The 17,429-nt window shown below is 48.6% G+C and overlaps 5 protein-coding genes across 5 annotated transcripts; 2 read left to right on the top strand and 3 right to left on the bottom strand.

Annotated features, from left to right (window-relative positions):
* Window positions 1-66: 66 nt before the first annotated feature.
* On the bottom strand, window positions 67-1,676 carry FSUBG_1590 (n1-acetylpolyamine oxidase; the record flags this gene model as incomplete). Its single annotated transcript, XM_036679273.1, has 3 exons — window positions 67-367; window positions 418-643; window positions 725-1,676. 3 exons carry the CDS (start codon window positions 1,674-1,676, stop codon window positions 67-69), a joined length of 1,479 nt encoding a protein of 492 aa, XP_036542851.1.
* Window positions 1,677-2,152: 476 nt separating this feature from the next.
* FSUBG_1589 (uncharacterized protein) lies at window positions 2,153-4,044 on the bottom strand (the record flags this gene model as incomplete). The annotated part of the gene is made up of 3 exons (XM_036679271.1): window positions 2,153-2,755; window positions 2,803-2,845; window positions 3,863-4,044. 3 exons carry the CDS (start codon window positions 4,042-4,044, stop codon window positions 2,153-2,155), a joined length of 828 nt encoding a protein of 275 aa, XP_036542850.1.
* A 7,435-nt stretch (window positions 4,045-11,479) lies between these two features.
* On the top strand, window positions 11,480-12,187 carry FSUBG_1588 (dj-1 family; the record flags this gene model as incomplete). The annotated part of the gene is made up of 1 exon (XM_036679270.1): window positions 11,480-12,187. The coding sequence occupies one exon, from the start codon at window positions 11,480-11,482 to the stop codon at window positions 12,185-12,187; it is 708 nt and encodes a 235-aa protein (XP_036542849.1).
* Window positions 12,188-12,364: 177 nt separating this feature from the next.
* FSUBG_1587 (integral membrane protein PTH11) lies at window positions 12,365-13,649 on the bottom strand (the record flags this gene model as incomplete). The annotated part of the gene is made up of 4 exons (XM_036679269.1): window positions 12,365-12,763; window positions 12,820-13,028; window positions 13,088-13,226; window positions 13,275-13,649. 4 exons carry the CDS (start codon window positions 13,647-13,649, stop codon window positions 12,365-12,367), a joined length of 1,122 nt encoding a protein of 373 aa, XP_036542848.1.
* Window positions 13,650-15,725: 2,076 nt separating this feature from the next.
* Window positions 15,726-16,996, top strand: FSUBG_1586 (uncharacterized protein; the record flags this gene model as incomplete). The annotated part of the gene is made up of 2 exons (XM_036679268.1): window positions 15,726-16,457; window positions 16,502-16,996. The coding sequence occupies 2 exons, from the start codon at window positions 15,726-15,728 to the stop codon at window positions 16,994-16,996; spliced, it is 1,227 nt and encodes a 408-aa protein (XP_036542847.1).
* Window positions 16,997-17,429: the final 433 nt, after the last annotated feature.

Genomic DNA, 17,429 nt, shown 5'->3' with positions numbered 1-17,429 from the left:
AGACACAAGACACTGAGTAGCATGAATCAACTGTCCACAAGGACTATCTGTCTTTGCATTACCACCCTAATCATCTAGAGGAGTGGACCATCCGTTGGCAGCGTCGTGGCCTTCGACTTCAGTTGTTCCACGTAACGTCTTGTACCTCTTCATCTGCTGTGACTGCTCTGACTCCTCGTCCTTCAATATCCTCCCAATTCGCTCACCGATCTCCTGCCCTTCAAAGTAAGCGCCCTGCAAGTACCCGAAGAACTCAGCTAAATTAGCCTCGCCGGCAAACCACAATCGACCCACGTTCGCACGGAGGTTTTGGTGTTTCTCCAGCGTCATACCAACCGGCCAGTTACTGTAAGACCCGTACGACCACCTGGTTCTCATTTTAGCAAACATCGCAGAGCAGGGGACGGCGTGACTCACTCTTCCATACTCCAGCGGGGATACATAAATGCAGTGGGATCGGGAACGTGCTTATCGGGGAACATGGACCGTAGCACCTCCATGATTTCCTTCTTGGTCTTTTCATCCGACTGTTGCTCAACTTCATAAGCTTGCTGTTGCACAACGGTTCCAAACAGGATATTCGATCCTGGAATGAACCCCGGTGTGCTTAGAGACTGAAACAACGGGTAGTAGCCGCGTTGCTCTGGGTCAGCGTAGAGGAAGTACTGTGTGTCCTCAGGCTAAAATGTCTCGTTGAACTGCATAAAGATTTTCGTGTAGGTACCCATCTCCATTTGCTGAATGGCTTCTCTCTTCCAGCGGGGAAGCGCAGGCTTGAAGTCAACGGCGTCATTCTGGAGGACACCGACGGAGAAAGTGCAGATGGCGTAATCTGCTTCAACGCACCCTTGACTCGTATCGATCTTGACGCCCTTGGTTGCATACTCAATTCTTTTGACTGTAGTCTTTAGACGAAGCCTTGGGTCATTCTTCTTGAGGAACTCGTTCGCTTCTCCAATGAGCCAAGTATTGTAGCCTCGCTGATCGGTGACAAGGTTGGTCTCGTCACTGAAATGCTTGAAGGTAGCGTTGTTTCCAGCGACACCGTACACAAAGCCACTTTCTTCTGGAGTGTACGCCGTCTCAAAGTCCCAGCCCCACCAGTCAGCAGCAGCCATCTTCATATCCCTCTTTGGCTTCCAGCCAGCCAGGCTGAGACCAGTACGAGTTGATGTATCCTGCAGATTCTCGGTAAAGATATAGCCAGCCTCCTGCGAGGCGATCTCAAACTTCTCGTCAAATAGGTCTATTAGATCAGTATAATCCGAGGCCCCAGTCTCATCGTAGGTGATGATCGCACTATCGTTAGAATACGTATTCTTCACTTTTTGCTTTTGAGCTAGCCGCCAGATGGGATTAACCTCACCCGAAGGATTCTGAAGGCCTTCGATCCAGTTCGCACCGAGCTTGACAGTGGAAGGCGTACCATCGGAGGACTGTCCAAAAGTGGTATGTTTCATGCGTCCCCCTACGTAGTCATTGTGCTCCAGGATGACAAAGTCGTGGATGGATGCATTGTGTAAGGTTTGGGCAGCAGTGATACCAGCTACACCAGCACCCAGAATTGCAACCTTGGCTTTGGTGCAGATTTCTTTGCGTGATATTGATGCTGCTTCGCTTGAGCCCAGTAGAAGGCCGAGGGATAGGAAGAGGAGGTCAGATGTTGAGTGTCGCATCTTGATAGTTACGATTACTCATTACGGCTAAGGAAGATGAAGAAGATAAGAGGCTGCAGAAAACAATGTTCACGATTTCAGGGCTTCTATGAACTACTTATGCTTCTCGATATTGTACTGATAATCCACTTGTTGATCCTAGCATCTATCATCTAGCAGCTATCAATTCGACTTTCTTCATCTCCTTCCATTCTCGTCATAACTATGTCCCATGTCCTTGTCGAAGGCTTTATCGTCTTCTGATACAGCGGAGGTCCATTATCTTATCAGCATGCCCAATTTCCTTCCCTTTGTGGCATATACATTGCAATTCTTGATTTTGGTGCCAATTACCCCGACATTTCATCAATCACGCTTACCAAGTGCAAACACGATGTTGGTGGGCCTGTTAAGAGCTGCTGTTGCTGCTATTGCTTTGTTTGATCCTCTTGCTGTCTTTGGTACTCCTTCTTTAGCTGTTCATGGTGAAGTAGCTCCTATTGCTGTCGTTGCTGTGCCATCTGCAAGCGCTCCTCCCTGTTACGCGCAAGCTCTTGCTCAGTGGCCAGTCTCTGTTGCTCCTGGAGCAGTCTTTGCTGGTCCTGTGCCTCTGCAGAAGCGGTCTTGTGGCCTTGCCCAGTGTTGATGCTCAACTGGGCCATGCGCTGGGCTAGGTCTTGGCCACTAGAGTTCTCTAAAGAGGTTATTGAATCTGACTCTAGTGACACCACGACCGAAGTGTTTCCATCCCAATTGTCTTCTCTCCAAGCCCTGGTGTAAGGCTTCCACTGAGTCTTGTAGGGCTTCGTAAAAGTTTCCATCACATGGCCATCTTCGTGGAGCCGCTTGAGGCGATATTGCAATGCGCTTGTGATTTTGGCAACGCAGACGCTATGGTATGACATTGAGGTATCCGCAAGCGAATATTCTAGCAGGCCCAAACGATCCAAGATTTCGCGGATGTTCACCTGCTTGAGGTCACCTTTGTGTAGCTGGTTTCTGGCCAAGTGAAATGTCATAATGATGCGGTCTCTCTCAGACCAGTTGAGTCGAACCGCGTTTTCGCCAATCAAGTCCTCAATATGCTTTCCACGGATGTACTGAGGTCTATGTTAGGTGGTTGACGAGAGCTGGAAGAGGGGCTTACGTTTTTATCAGTGTAGTGCCTGGACACATTCGGCGTGGCCGAGCTTGCGTATAATCAGCTGTTGAGGTCAGAGTTGGCCTCAAACTTCAAGTTGTTACGAGCTTCGCCCTCAACGGCTGCCATTATCACCATATCCTCTGGCATCTAGCAGTGTTCCGGTGAGAACATTGCCATCACGTCGATCCCTCGGTTATTTACTGTGCATTAATGTGACTGGTAAATGCATGTTGAATAGTAAATCTTTCGAGTTGTCAGCAGCCTGGTAAGTATTTATAAAGATAATAGTATAGGTACTGTATATTTCCTTAAGTAACTTGACTAAAAGCTTCTTCTTCTGGGGGTCTTTGGTCTGTGGAACAATTTACTTGATGTTAAAAGTTGTGCTTCCAGCACGGTCATCAGAAGCCAGTAAGAACGCCTTTGCAGGATAGAGCTGCTTGATTCCCTATTCGACATTCTTGTAGCGCTTCTTTTGCTTATAAGCAATCCCAAGAGGGCCACCGCGTTGCAGAGAAGGATGCCGCGAGTAAGTGACCAGAGAGAATGCCGTAGGGCGAGCGACCAGAGAGGATGGGCTGCCGTGAGGCAGGCAAGAAGGCAACTAATCGTCAAATAGAGCCCCAGACAGCTAGGACTCTTCCTGAAAGGAGGTTGCGAGGCTCCACTTTTCCGACCTGCTCCAAACCGGCCATCAACAATTCAAGTTCTCCTTCAATTGTCTCAACTGCCCCTGCAGAAATTACAGAACCCCCACAAAGCGATGTGATTCAATCCCCGACAAGCCGATATCGTTGCGCAATCCCTTATCAAGGTGGTCGAAGAGCTCTCACTCAATCCCGCCGACGTTGCCGTAATCACGTACTACCCAGCAAACCTTGCGGCAATCAGGAAGCGACTCAGAGAGGACAATAGACTCAAGGAGAGCCCTGGCTCTCTATGCGTCCCGAAAAAGTTTGAAATACGCTTTTGTTCTCATCCTCTACCAATCCCATCAATACCAGTCCATGCCGTTGAACCAACTCAGGCCACCGAGTTAATTTATGAGAAACCACCAACGTACGTATGTACAAAAGGATCCTCCAGATCGGCGAACTGGAAACCGAGATACGTCACTGCAGGCTCTTGCGTAAAGCATAGCTCTGCTTTGAACAAGACTGAGATCGCCCAGAACTCAGACTCATAGAATCTAGTTGTAAGAACTCGCAAAGTCAGAGCTTGGTCTTCATGCACCTCTCTTGCCATGTTTACTGAAGACTATGAACAGGATGGCTAACTCGAATCTGCAGTGCTTCCACCCAAACTGGCATTCGGCCACAATCGAGGGCCATGTGAACATACCATACCCACCGTTACACGACAAATTTCCCTCTCAATAGACGAAAGAAACTATAAACAAAACACCAGTTATCGATGACCAGCAAAAGAGCATCCGAGGGGGACGAATGTTCTGTGATCCTGGGCTTGTCCGAAACTGGCCGTGGCTTTCCGCGGCCGTGTTGGTGCGTGCCGCGGCAGCCCGACACAACAAACAGCGAGGGCAAACGCTTCTCCTCCCTCCCTCTTCTCTTCTTCGCCCTTCGCATCCTTCAACCTTCCTTCAAGTATGTGCCTGGGATTAGCTAGAGGGATCATGTTCTCCGAGTTTCCACGTCCACCCTTGCTCTTCCGTCTTCAACTTCTTCATTCGGCTTTTCCGAGTCTCATTACGCCTTTCTGCGATTATTCCGATTTGACATCATCTGCTTCCATCGTGTTGGCCCCTGTCGGACGAAGTGTTCCTACGTCCGAATGAGAGTCTTAGCCACAGCCCTGATCAACCTGGTCTGAGCGGCCTAACGAGAAGGATGGAAGCCACGATCAACAGTACACAAGATTTGACTTGATATTCGGCACTTCTACCCAATGGCGGACATTGGACAACGACAAATCTCAGAGTAGTCATGCTCGCGTTTATTGTCACTTTCCTCCGAGCATAATGACCATCAGTTGAAAGGAATTTCGGCTTAAACAGTGGCTCGTATGTTGGTATATAGCTTGATCCTGCTCCCTATCCGTCTGACATTATTAGCAGTTAGAGGCCCGCGGCGACAACACAACTTCGAAGTCGAGGCTTTCGCGATGTCGGCCGGCTGACCGCAAATAGAAACTACGATCGCCAAGGACAATTGAAACCCATAGGGAATATCCGACAACACATTCGCGTGATTGAATCCGCCAAAATTCATACATGAGCCTTGGGGGTGGTTAGCTGTGACAACAGTGGTCTTATACGGTTTAAGAAACTCTGTGTGAACGGAGAGCTGAAGATCGACATGAAGCCTTTCCAGGAATAGCACCCCTACAAATAGTTCCACATCAAGCGGTAATGCCGTGTCAGCTTTTCGACGTCGTATGCATACTCAGGCTATTACTGGACTTATTCACACGCATAACCCAGTCTTGAACTGTTAGAAACCCGTGTTTGATAATATGCGCATCGACGTTGCATTGCTGCCAACGACTGGCGCATGGAGTTCAAGAAAACCACCCTCCTCAAGGAAAGATGCAGTACCCTGGATAGGATACCCCGAGGCGGTAGATTCCTTCCACTCCTGTCAAGAACTACACCTACCCAAAAGCAGGACTTCCTGTAACGACCAGAACTCTTGGCCGCCTTCTCGGACTCCTTTGGATTCAACAGCCTGTGAGCGGGACCAGTACTCTGCGTCAGACTTTTGATGACAGCTCGTCGATGGATGAGCTTCTGCATTCTCCAGAACCTGGCCAGCCTACTGTTGCGATTGCTCAGCTCCATCGCTTCACAGCGCTGCAAGTAGGATAGTGGAGGACAAAGGTTACCCAATGATTCAGGATGCTCGGTGCGAAAATCTCATTTCCCAAGTATCCGTATTTTAATTACCCACGCTGCAGACCCTGACGCGGAAAAGCTGCATTCCCTTCGCGACCCTGACATCTACGACTGGACGCAGACGAAAAGAAACCATCCGGGCCGGAAGGGCAGTCCCAGAGCCCACGGAGATCACAAGCTCACAGCTAGTTTTTCCTCTTTGTATATTTACACTATGATTGCAGCAAGCACTGATTCCTCACTTCGGTTCCATCATGCCATCAGGATCTCGTCATCATGATCTGTATTCTCGTCTTCTTCTTCTATTCATCGCATCGTATGACGCTCCGATGAGCCTTGTGCAAGTTTCGATACTAGCTGGATGACTTTGAGGTCTTGGAACTGCGTCCTGAGATGAAGGGGATTTGAGACAAAAAAAGGAAGGAGTTCCAAGTGCTGCATTACACGTTGGCCATCTGAGGCAGGTTTCTGGAAGTTGGCGTTACTGTGTAAGTCAAATGGTGAAAGTGGTGCCATCATCTGAAGAAGGGGCGGTCAGACTCGACGAGTTTCGGTCCGACAACGTTTCACGAATTCATCTCTCAGTGATGTGTGCGGTCGGGGCTGACCTTACTCTTCCGCGCTTGCCAACTCAACTCACTGGGCGAGTCACGTTGACCCACACACTGTCCCAGCTCAGTCACGACGACCAGATCAGCCTCAAACACCCCCATAGTACCTCGCGGGATGTAATGGCGACTTGGCTTCTTCGGCTGTGGTCGATTGTGCGAAGTTCTCAACCCATTGTCGAGGGCAATATGAACAACATATTTACTTGGCCCTTTGATGCAGCGACCAAGCATCTACTCAAGCCCTAGTACCAGCATAGTGATAGGTAAGCGGGGGAGAAGGGCACAAACCAGAGGTCAACATAATCGGCTTCTGGATCGGACAAAGGCCATACCATATATTTATGTTCGACCAGTCAGAGCCATCTTCACGATCTCCGCCTTAAGGATGAGCTCTATTGATAGTTCCAATGCCCTCGGCTTCGGCAAGTGATATTCATAACCCGGCACCACACGCTGTTGCTCGATGTTGTGTGATTTGGGTGTAAATAATATGTTGCCCAGGCAGGGTTCCGCAAACTGGAGTCATATAGACGTTTTCTAATGATTCATATGTATCAAGCGCAGCTCTTCGTCATAGGGACTGAGGCTGTACTTTCAGGTTCGCGTCCAAAGGGGACCTGGCACCTTTTCGGGGTTAGCCTCTGCCGTCGCTGACCTCTGAGACTTTACTTTCATTCTTCCCACTAAGTTCCAACGCTACTGCCACTGGAACGATTGCAAAGCCCCATGCCCTTTATAGTCCTTTGTACGATATTGGTTGCACCAATGCCAATGAGAGCGGACCCGGCGCGGCAGGAATTCATCAGGTTTTGTGTTGCTAGAAAGAGCCCCCAAGCCCTCAATCAGCCTGGTGGCCTGGCTTAGACGATTGCATAGTAGTTAACAGACTTGATGCACTTATGTCCAGTAGCTCAGTGAAACCAAAGAGCAGGTTGCAAAGGTGAAGTTTGCAAGCAGTGACGACTGAGACCTGGCATCAAGATTTTGGAAATCGAATGCATCTCTCCATAACGCATCATTCATCAACAGCGGGCTGATCAATCGACTGAGACTTTCAGTGCAGTCCAAGCGTAGGGGCACGGGGACCGAACGCAGTCGCCGCGGTTCAATCCAGCCACCAAGAAAAGTCTTTTAACCTCTCTCCTTGAAGTTTCGTTGTTCGGTTGTCGAGGTTCCTTCGATCCAGTGATCTTGATCGTACCGAGAAAGGTGCCAACCCAGTTCATGCTATGTCGATGATGGAAAATGGCTAAGTCTTCCAGGGTCTGTTTGCATCGTAGTCAGAAAGGGCATGCCAGTAAACTCAAGAAATGAACCACAAACCTAGATTGTGAAGTACTTTAATTTTTTGCTCGCTCTCTTCGCCCCCTTTTCTGTAAGGCATCTCGGCCAGGTCTTTCGGATCCAGCGGCCACGGTAGTAGATCCGCTTTCGATTAGGCGACAGATGTTCCGAGCTCCCCTTCGTCTTTCTCGCGGATGATACTGCTGGTGTCAAACGGCCATAAGATTTGGTTTCGGGTTTCCATGGCTGCAATATTCAAGTGACGCGCTCGAATATCGCGAAAGGCTCTGTCGTTGAACGGCGGCGTCAAAACAAATTTCTCGAATGCGGCCGCCCCCGCGAAGATGTGGCACGGACATTCAAATGTGGCGCACATATTCAGCTGGTCACTGAGTTCGTCAGTCCACACTAAGCTACGGCCCGAGCACTGAAAGCTTCTGACGTCTCAACGAGGCATATCAAGCCAATACCCTGGAAAATCTCAACTTACTGAACACTGCTTCGTATTTGCAGGTAAGTGATAGCATGTTTTCATTTAACTCTTTGCCTCTCCAACGAGCTGATGGGACCTTTTTTAGTAACAAGACTTCTGTCTTCCATCCATCGGCAAAAGCCCGCCGGTTCTACCCCCAGCCGACCCCTTTTCATCCCCGATACGGCTGATTGACGACTCCAATCACACAATGTGCTCCATCGATCGATGTATGAAGAAATGTCTCAAGTGGCATGGCGTTTCGCCATTTGGACTTTATCTACGCCTATATTTGTTCCGACACCAGAATCCTCCGGCTGTGTTACAGCTTGAACCGTTGAGCGGCTCGAACGCGCCTTTCCTGGGCTCTTGGAAGTAGAAGAATAGTAATTCCTAACCCCTTCTCGTTCATACAACTATCTGAGAAAGCGCTATGTAACATGTTTAGTGTAGGTATTCTCCGTATGCGCTTTCCTGATAGGTGTCTATCATGCTAGCAAGACTGCATGCTTCCTTCCCAACAAGTCACCATGAGTTTCTACTCTAGGGTGACTTATCGTTCCTTGATGGAGTCGTTTTTGTTTGCTTTCTTATCCTCTTTTGACACATCCCTACTTTGATCTGCCGTCGTCCATCGTCCCGGCTTCCTTGGTCGTTGGGAATCGCGCATATCTGACCAAGTGAGCTACAGGAAGCCATCTGACCTTCAACCCGTAACCACCTGCTCTCTTCGGTGTTTTTCCCCGAAATTCTTCTTTTAAAGCTCGTATCCCCAGCCTATATCCCCTGACTACCTCCGCTGCCGCCCCTGCGAATCTGTCCATGAGTTGTTGCGGGACAAAGGCGAGACAGACAATCATCAGTGATGAAGCTTGTAGTCTTTTATCATGTTTCTCTCGTACGGCGTCTCTGAGGGCCTTTATTCGACGAAACTATAATAAGGGGATTACATTCTTCGAGGCGGAACCACAAAGTCTCAATTTTTGTCGGGGAGATAACCCCCCCGTGCTTCATGCACAGACTGTGGAGTTTCGGATCGGGGGTTCGAGGATCATGGTATCTTCCTAGCAAATAAAACGCCTAGGTAGCAATAGAAAGAACGGTACGGGTGCGCTTACGTTGTGCCGTGTTTGTGGTTAGTGGTGGTTGCCATTCACTCTTCCTGAAAGTGAATGTTATTAGCTGCCTGATCCAACTGGCGTTGAGAGAAATGATCCACGCATGGTCAGCGGTTTGCTTGACCGCTTCGTGCGAATGCTCCTTCATCTGTTTTTCACAGTCTCGGGTTGTATGTGTGCTTCGGCCTTGTCTCTGAGGGCTGGAACCTCTCTGTTTTCGTTGCCGCTTGGTGTTTGCTCCGTCTGGGCTCGAACCTCTCGATGCGATGACCAGAAGATTTTGGCTGGAACCATCAGAAAGCACAAATTGGTTCATCACTATGAGATTCACATGTTTCTTCCCTCTCTACCGGCCATGAAATCTGATGAGTGATTTGTCAGCTCATTGCGAAGTAAAACTGATTTTGACTGAAATTGACCTGTGAGTCCCGTAGCCAAAAGTTGCAGTTGCAAATGCTTGCTTGTTTGGGTCAAATCAACCACAAGAGGGGTGATCGCTGTTGGCGTATGTTTGTCCTCTGCTGCACATGATTTTTATAAGTTTTTCGTGTCTTGAATCGAATGCTGAACCTTCTCAAGACTCGCAACGGGATTGCTGGTCACTGCATTAACTGGCACTCCGAGTCTCCAATTTGTGCCACTCTGAATCGTACAAATGGAGGAACTCTGGTGCCACTGAAAACCGGCCACATACTAAATGCTCGTGTGCTTCATTACACCGCATCCTTAATCCAGTCTGAATATATATGCATGGTCCCTCCTTCGCTTAGCAGACACCGGATCTAGCACCCCGAGCTTGCCTTTGTTTGAGCCCGCATCGGCCCTGGTGTCATCATTCACCATGTCATTGGCCAACCCGTCAATGGAGCACTGGTGAGTAATTACGGCACTGGAAGCACCATTTCTCGTTCATAGCTCTCACCCACATCAGACCATCGTCGTGATTCTCAATTCGAGCGCATGGGATCTTGCGCTGTCATTCTTGCTGTCAGTGGTCGACTACGGGTTTGCCTTTGCAATTTTTGTGCCATTGCGCAATATTGATTTCTGGCGAACGAGGTGTGTAAGTTTCGAGAACCTTTGTACATTTTATTAGGATGACATCGACGCGCTGCGACGGAGTCTTGGGGGTAGGAGTGTTTCGAGAATGGATGAAAGAGCTTCAGGTGCTGTTTTCTTATTGACTGAGATACCTGCATTCTTTCCTTCAGCATCTGTAGACAAACAAACTTGCCTCAGACTCGTCGAAATATTATTTCGGTCGGGCTCGCCTTCCTTTGCACGCCGATTTTAATCTCGATTGGATGGTTTTGCAATTGGGGCCTGGCTCAATATCCTGAGCGTAGTGTGTGAAAGGGCATGACAGCAATTGGCAGGGTGCGCGGCGACGACCGTGTTTACGTGGCTTAATTCATTGGCATCTGGTCGCAGAAGTGCCTTTCACCAAGAAGAGTTCAAGGTAGCCAACTCTGTGCCGTGGATGTAGTTGACAAACGGTTATGAACTTGGCGGACTCGATGAAACTCATGTCAACTAAGTCTTAAGAATACCAACAACAACACTTTCCTACGGTTTCAGGATAACAGATGACAATATTTCAAAAGAGCATAAGTCGCCAGTTCTTATTAAATAAACGCTAATTCGCGTTACGGATTTCTCAAGCGCAAACTCTGCTCATGAGCGCATGCAGCTCCCCGAATGAGGGATCCAAGGTCCAACTTTGATTGCCATGAAATGCAGCCACCCAGCTTCACTGTGAGGGCTGTTACTCATGGGCAGCACAGTACCTTTAAATTATCTAAGAGTAAAATGACGCGAATCTTGAGTTATTATCGAATTCCCGTATCATCCCGCGTAAAGACTGCAGATCATGAACAATGTTCATTGATAAGGTAGATATGGTGTTTAATGACATGGGTATTTCCCTACATCCGAAGGCGAGTCGGAAGCTGTCACAAATTCCCTGACTGTAAAGCTGATAGATTCCGTCTCTTCTTTTTCGCTCCGATACACTATGGAAGTATCTCAATCGACCATGCTCGAATAGGCCGCGTCTGGGAAACCTCAGTGAGTCTAATTGAGTGGCTGTGTTCCTGTTGGATACTCACCTAGTCAAATCTCCACCACGATTCTTTAACTTCCACTTCAGCTCGGATATATCACAAGCCAGTGGAACTTTATGCGACAGCCATCGGGATATATGTGTTTCATCTCACACTCTTATTTTGTACCATAATCAGGTGCTGCCACTATAAAAGCGTCGTAGAAGCACAACTATTGGCTTCGGATGACACCATCAAACCCTCCATTATCACCATCACTCTTTTTCACCCACTCTGGCAAAATGGCTCCCCTCCACGTAGGTGCACTGGTCTACGACTATCAAGCTATAGATGTTTTGGGCCCAACCGACCTCCTCCACTCTGCCAGCAAGCCATACATCCAAATTTTATCTGGCCACATGAAGGTCGAGCAAGATACAATTGCTCGCGCCCCAGAGTTTGTCTTCCATCACATCGGCATCACTCGCGAACCCTTTGTTCTTCAAACAAGCAACATTCCGATTGTCCCGACTACAACTGTCGATGAATGCCCTGAATTGAATTTCTTAATCTTAGGTGGCCCAGACCCCACGAACTTCGAACTTCATCCTAAGTACGCCGAGTTCATCCAAAAGCACGTCGCAGCTGGAAAGCTTCTCTTCACCACCTGCACTGGAGCCAGCGTTGCTGCTGCAGCGGGAATTCTTGACGGCAAGAATGCGACAGTCAACCACGATGCTATCCAGCCTCTCAGACAGAAATTTCCCAACGTCAAGTGGACTGATGAGAAGAAATGGATTGTCGATGGAAACATTTGGACTGCGGGCGGTGCGGTCGCTGGAATGGACATGTTTGCGCATTGGATCAAGGAGAACTTTGGGATGGACATCATGGTCTTGGCTGCGTCAATGTTGGACTATGAGCCGAGGGACGTTGATGGTATTTTGAACGTCATTCCGAAGAGGTATGATGAAAATGGCAAGCAGTTGCAAACTCATGTTTTCAAATAGAAATGGATACCAGCATCTGCCGACCCTGTTATGAGCGGTATTAGTGGAGATACCTAGGCCTGTTCCTGTCACATCATCCAATGGATAATTGAAACTATGGGTCTTGTCTATTGTAACTTAAGTCATCTCATGACTGGGTATATAACGTATCTAAACCAAATGCCATCGCATCGATCATTATTTTCTTGCATCTGATTCCTCAACCGTAAACTCGACTTCCTTTGTAATCCCCAGTGGCATCGGGGGGATGATCTCGTCCGAGCTAGCCTCACCAATTCCTCCGTGAATGTAGATATTCCGATCATTCACACTTCCAAGCCCCGTCGTTGATCTGATAGACCTTCCGTTACTTCTCTTCCAGTTTGATCCATTTCCGTCGGCGAGCATGATACTTCCCGGTTCGGGACCGCCTTTGTACTTTGAGCTGGCGTTGTTGGACGAGAGAAGCGAGCCAAAGATAGGTTTGAGCTTTTGACGCATCCATCCCCATGTACTAGGAAGGTTGGCTGTCACAACGGCAACGAAGGATTCTCGTACCGCCCAACTTGCGCCCTCTTCTGGGCCCGTCTTGGGGTTCTGGGGATGTCAGTGCACTCCTCTCGTAACCTCTATGGTAATGGAAAGTCGCATACCTTGAGGATGAGGATACATCGAAGTAAGCCAGCAACCATCACAAATACGGCGCCAGAGAACAGCACAAGTAATCCATACTTCTTCACCTTAGGTATACGAGCGCCCCAAAGCATGGGGACAGGAATAGCTAGCAAGTAAACGTCGGTCAGGATGTTGAGGCTGACAATGATGAAGATGTAAAGTTTGGATAGCGCGGGGTGGCAGAAGTCTGCTTTTTGTCAGCGAATTGCTTTAATACTGTTAATATATATATATATCTCTACGTACTGCCTGGGTCAGGGTATATTTGCCAAAAGCGGTTAAATGGCTGGCAGCTGAAGAGAATACAGCATAGAATGGCGATGTAGGTCGAGGCGATGAAGCCGAAGCCGATGTAGATCCGAATTTTGTACCCGGTAAGTCCAGCCTGGAGACCTTAGCCCTCTCAATCCGTTTAATTCCATATTAAGCTTACCGTGAGTCGGAAGTAGAAAGCGCATAGCGCACTCTTGATGACCCAAAGACACGTTGAATACGTTATCCATCCAGCGATCTGGATCTTGGATCCCCCAACCCTCCATCTAAATTCCTCACTGTCCCGCGATAGAGCCTTACGCTCTTCATCCGTCATGCCACTGTTCGTCAATCCATAATACTTTGCTCCAACAGTATACGCAAGCGCCGTCTCGATCGTATACGGGATAATCGCTAACAGCATGAGGTAATCGTCGGCCTCAAAGTTCCTCACGCCGACTTGTCGGATTCTCGCAAACGTTCGCAGGCCAATGACCGAAATGCCAATAGAGAGCAGTGTAAACGCCTCTGCGGCGAAGGAGGTCGAACCAACCATGGCTGCAGCTGCAGAAACAAAAAGCGATACGAAAAACCAAGGCGTGCATAGGGGTCACGACGCAAGGGGAGGGGAAGCCTTTAAAGCCCAGTCAATGCCTGGAAAGCACGTAGCCACTCGCATGGACCAAGTCCGTTGCTCCGAGGGTCCATCGCCAATCACAACTCTATCTTGCAGCATTGTTCCGTTGATAAGAGGCCCAGGCACAGATCCTCGCCCAGGAGGGATGTCATTGCAAGGGGGTGTACTACAACTTAGGACCTCTATCTTAGGTGACAAAAGTCTGTAGATCAGCTTAGATAAATTTAGTATAGCTTTAGTGAATCTTAGACTAAGTAATTTTGGCACCTCCATTTGATGTCAGAAGTCTTCTTGCACCCCGAGGCATAGGAATTAGAAGCGGATGAGGCTTGCAGTAGTATTCTACGCTAGAAGACGATCGACATTCGCCAAGGATTTGGTACAGAAATGGGCCTCTCAGCTGCCGACTCGAGTCATTTCCTCACTGAAGATCACTTTAAAAGTCTTTGTCAAACTAACAGTCATATGATGTCAAAACGTGGCAGTGAGTCGTGCGTTTCAGATAACGCCTGAAGTTTCTTGGAAGGGAAGAGGAATGTTTTCGGTTGACGATGTTGTACCCTGGCTTCGGGAATAGGCCGAAGAGACCAATCAGCGACGATCAGTGTCAGCTCTATTGAATCGACTCAGCATCTACAGAGTCAGAAAGAAAGGGTTCATGAACGACTTACCTTATTGAGACAATGTAACCGGGTATGCCAAACTCAAAAGCCTCTCCTTTCTTTGTCCATGCTCTCCCGATTTGCAGAGACCCGCGCCCATCTCAGGGGTTACCGAGTCCCCGGATTCATCATTGCAGCTCCCCGGCAAGCAAAACACTCCACATTCCGAAGCTGACAAGGATTGATCGGAACCAGAGGAAAGGCTTCTGCGCCGCAGTCCATTCAGGAGAAGTGTTGTTCATGTGAAGCAAAGATGTCTTAGAATGCATGAGTCGTGAATTGACACGTCAAAGGTCCTTTTGTTGAGTCTGATTACAAAGGCTAGAAAGGTTCTTGACAACAGTCAATGCGGCAGATCGACCGCAATTGAAACGCGTTCCGCCAAGTGCCCCGCCGACTTTTTTAGCGCTCGTCACCATTCCATTTAGAATCCCAAGCGGAAGTGATAAAACTTGTGACCTCTATTCTAGGTGACAAAAAGCCTTAGGTAAGTTTAGGTAAATTGAGTATAATTTAGTATAGCTTTAGAGGATCTTAGACTAAGTATTTTTGGTACCTCAATTTAACGTCAGTGGTCTTCTTGCACCCTCGGGGCCATCTGCAGGGCAGACTACGCTGACGGCTATACTGAAAAAAGATTGAATTTGCAGATCACGAAACTCTGAATTGGCAGCGTTGGACCTAGCAAATTTCTTTCCTGTAATTTTGCTTCACGCCCGGGAGTTTACAGCCTTATGGGGCAACCGTTCGCTCCTCTTTAGATGGAGGGAGGCCGTGGACTTGTGGAACTGGAACGCCTGGTCGGAGGCTCAAATTGATATAGGGTGGCTGCCTTATTTCGCAAAAACATCCATGCCCCAATCACTCTTCTCTAACTGCGTATTTGCATCTCACGCCCGGAATAATTGCAAGGCTCCAAGTAGATTTACTTAAGGAATTAGGCACTGATTAGAACATCCGCCTGGACAATCTAGTGATTTTTCGCTCATTGACGTCATCTGAAGGTCTCTCTGCAAAATGGCCCAGAGAGAAACTGATGAGCAGCTGGAACAAAAATCATAACGCGGAACCAAAGCCATCTGAGTATTCCAAAACGTTGATGAAGACTCCAACCTTGAGATTATTCAGGCATTCGAATTTTGCAATTGTCTATAGATAACGTAACTGATCTGAAGATTGAACAGCAAGTTCATTATCAGATGCTGCCTATTGCTATGGCAGGTAGCCACCGCGCACTATATTTCCAGTGAGCCATACGCGCCCCACTTCTCTACACCTTCCTTCTCACAAGCATCCCGCAGCATCGCTTCATCGCCAAAACACCACAGAAATCATGAGCCTTTTCTCTTCACGGCCATTAACTATCGGCGGCTCTCTTCTTCTGATGTCCCCGATGCCTCCACAGTCTGCAATGAAAGAACCACTCCATTTGCACTCGTGCGCAAATCTCATCTTCCTATGGGGTCCTCCACCTGCCTCGCCTCGAACACTTGAACAAGCAATCAGCATCACCGGCAATGTCGAGTGCAGCCCGGAAGCTATATTTGCGGACACAGGAATTCGCATCCATCCCTGGGAAAGACGACTCTCCCAGAAGCTTGCAAAGCTCGCGACCAAGAGCCACCGTCTTCTCGGCGAATATCTCAATCTTTGGCTTGGCGACATAAACCCTGAGTACTGGACGCTTGGTACTCTCGAGATGTTGTACAATCTTCTTTTCGACGCCACTCGCCGTATCAATAACCTAAAGCAGCGGAAAGAGAAGTTTGACGACATCAAGATTTACTTGGTAGCTGGTGCTTTTGCAGACGCATGGCATGGCATGAAGCCTACAGTTTATCCAACCCGTCTTCGAGACGCACACATTTTCTTCTCCGCTCCTCACAGAGACCTCACGGGCGAGAGCGATAGGTCAGAGACCGAGCCCTCTATTCCTACAGTTCAAATCCCCCAAACAAATCCCGTGACCAGCAAGCATCCTGCGACCGAGTCTCTCGAGGCTTCCCCCCAGCAGCGACGACGACAGGAGATTGCTGTTCCAGCAATGACGGGCGATGACACTGAGGTACTTCCACTGTCTAGGCAGGTTTGCAATACTGACTTCTGCAGTTCCTCTCAACTGATTGCGACCTGATATCGGAACTCAAACAATACCAAGATGACGCAAAGGACAGCTTCCTAAAGATGTTACGCAAGCTTCCCACCCTCGCGACGATCGCCGTTGAAAAGTTAAAGTCTGAACGAGCGGCCACTTCACAGCATGTCAAAAGCCTGAAGAATGACATGGCTAATGCCCGGGAGTTCCTCGCGAAGCTCGAAGACTCTACTTCTCGCCTCATGACCGGATCGGCAGCACATGTCGCAAACGAGGAGTCACTGCAGAGGGCGAAACCCATCATCGAAGCCGCAAGCCCTGAAACTTGGTCAGTTGTGTCGTGGATTCACGAAAATGCAAAGTCGACTACATCCGCCGCCCTTGACGAGGAACTTCAGCAACTTGAGGCTTTAGAGGCGCGCCTCGGCAGGGTGGCTAAAGAGCTGGAGGAAGCTCGGGGATCGATGAATATCACAGATGAGAAGATCGAACGTCTCGCGGCTCAATAGGATGAGACTGATGACTACCGAGTTTTCATCGGACACATGGCCCTCCTTTGTGAGGCAGGGCCCAAAGGACTGATGAGGGTGGTTGCTGCTTTGAGTGAGCAAGGACTTGAGTTTGAGACATTGATTCGTGAGAATGTAAGCGATGGACAGGTCAGCGTTGATGAGTAAAATGGAGGCAACAGGAAGTGCAGGCTTCAGAATGATACCGGGCGTGGAAAGTAGCTAAAGTGCAATCTTGTCAGATCACAGATGGACGATAGTTTTTGGGTGGACATTCTAAGGATGGAAGCAATGTTTCTGTAAGCAAAGCAGTTACGGAGTACACAGGCAATAAAAGCTTCACTGACGTCATTACTGAGAATCAGAAACAACAAACCACAGAGTCATTGGAAAAACAAGATCTTTTGATGTATCGAATGTTCATGTGCGATAA

This window comes from Fusarium subglutinans, assembly GCF_013396075.1.
Source record: "Fusarium subglutinans strain NRRL 66333 chromosome Unknown NRRL66333_c0000009, whole genome shotgun sequence".
Taxonomy (NCBI): domain Eukaryota; kingdom Fungi; phylum Ascomycota; class Sordariomycetes; order Hypocreales; family Nectriaceae; genus Fusarium; species Fusarium subglutinans.
This window is presented reverse-complemented; position numbering and strand designations above follow the sequence as displayed.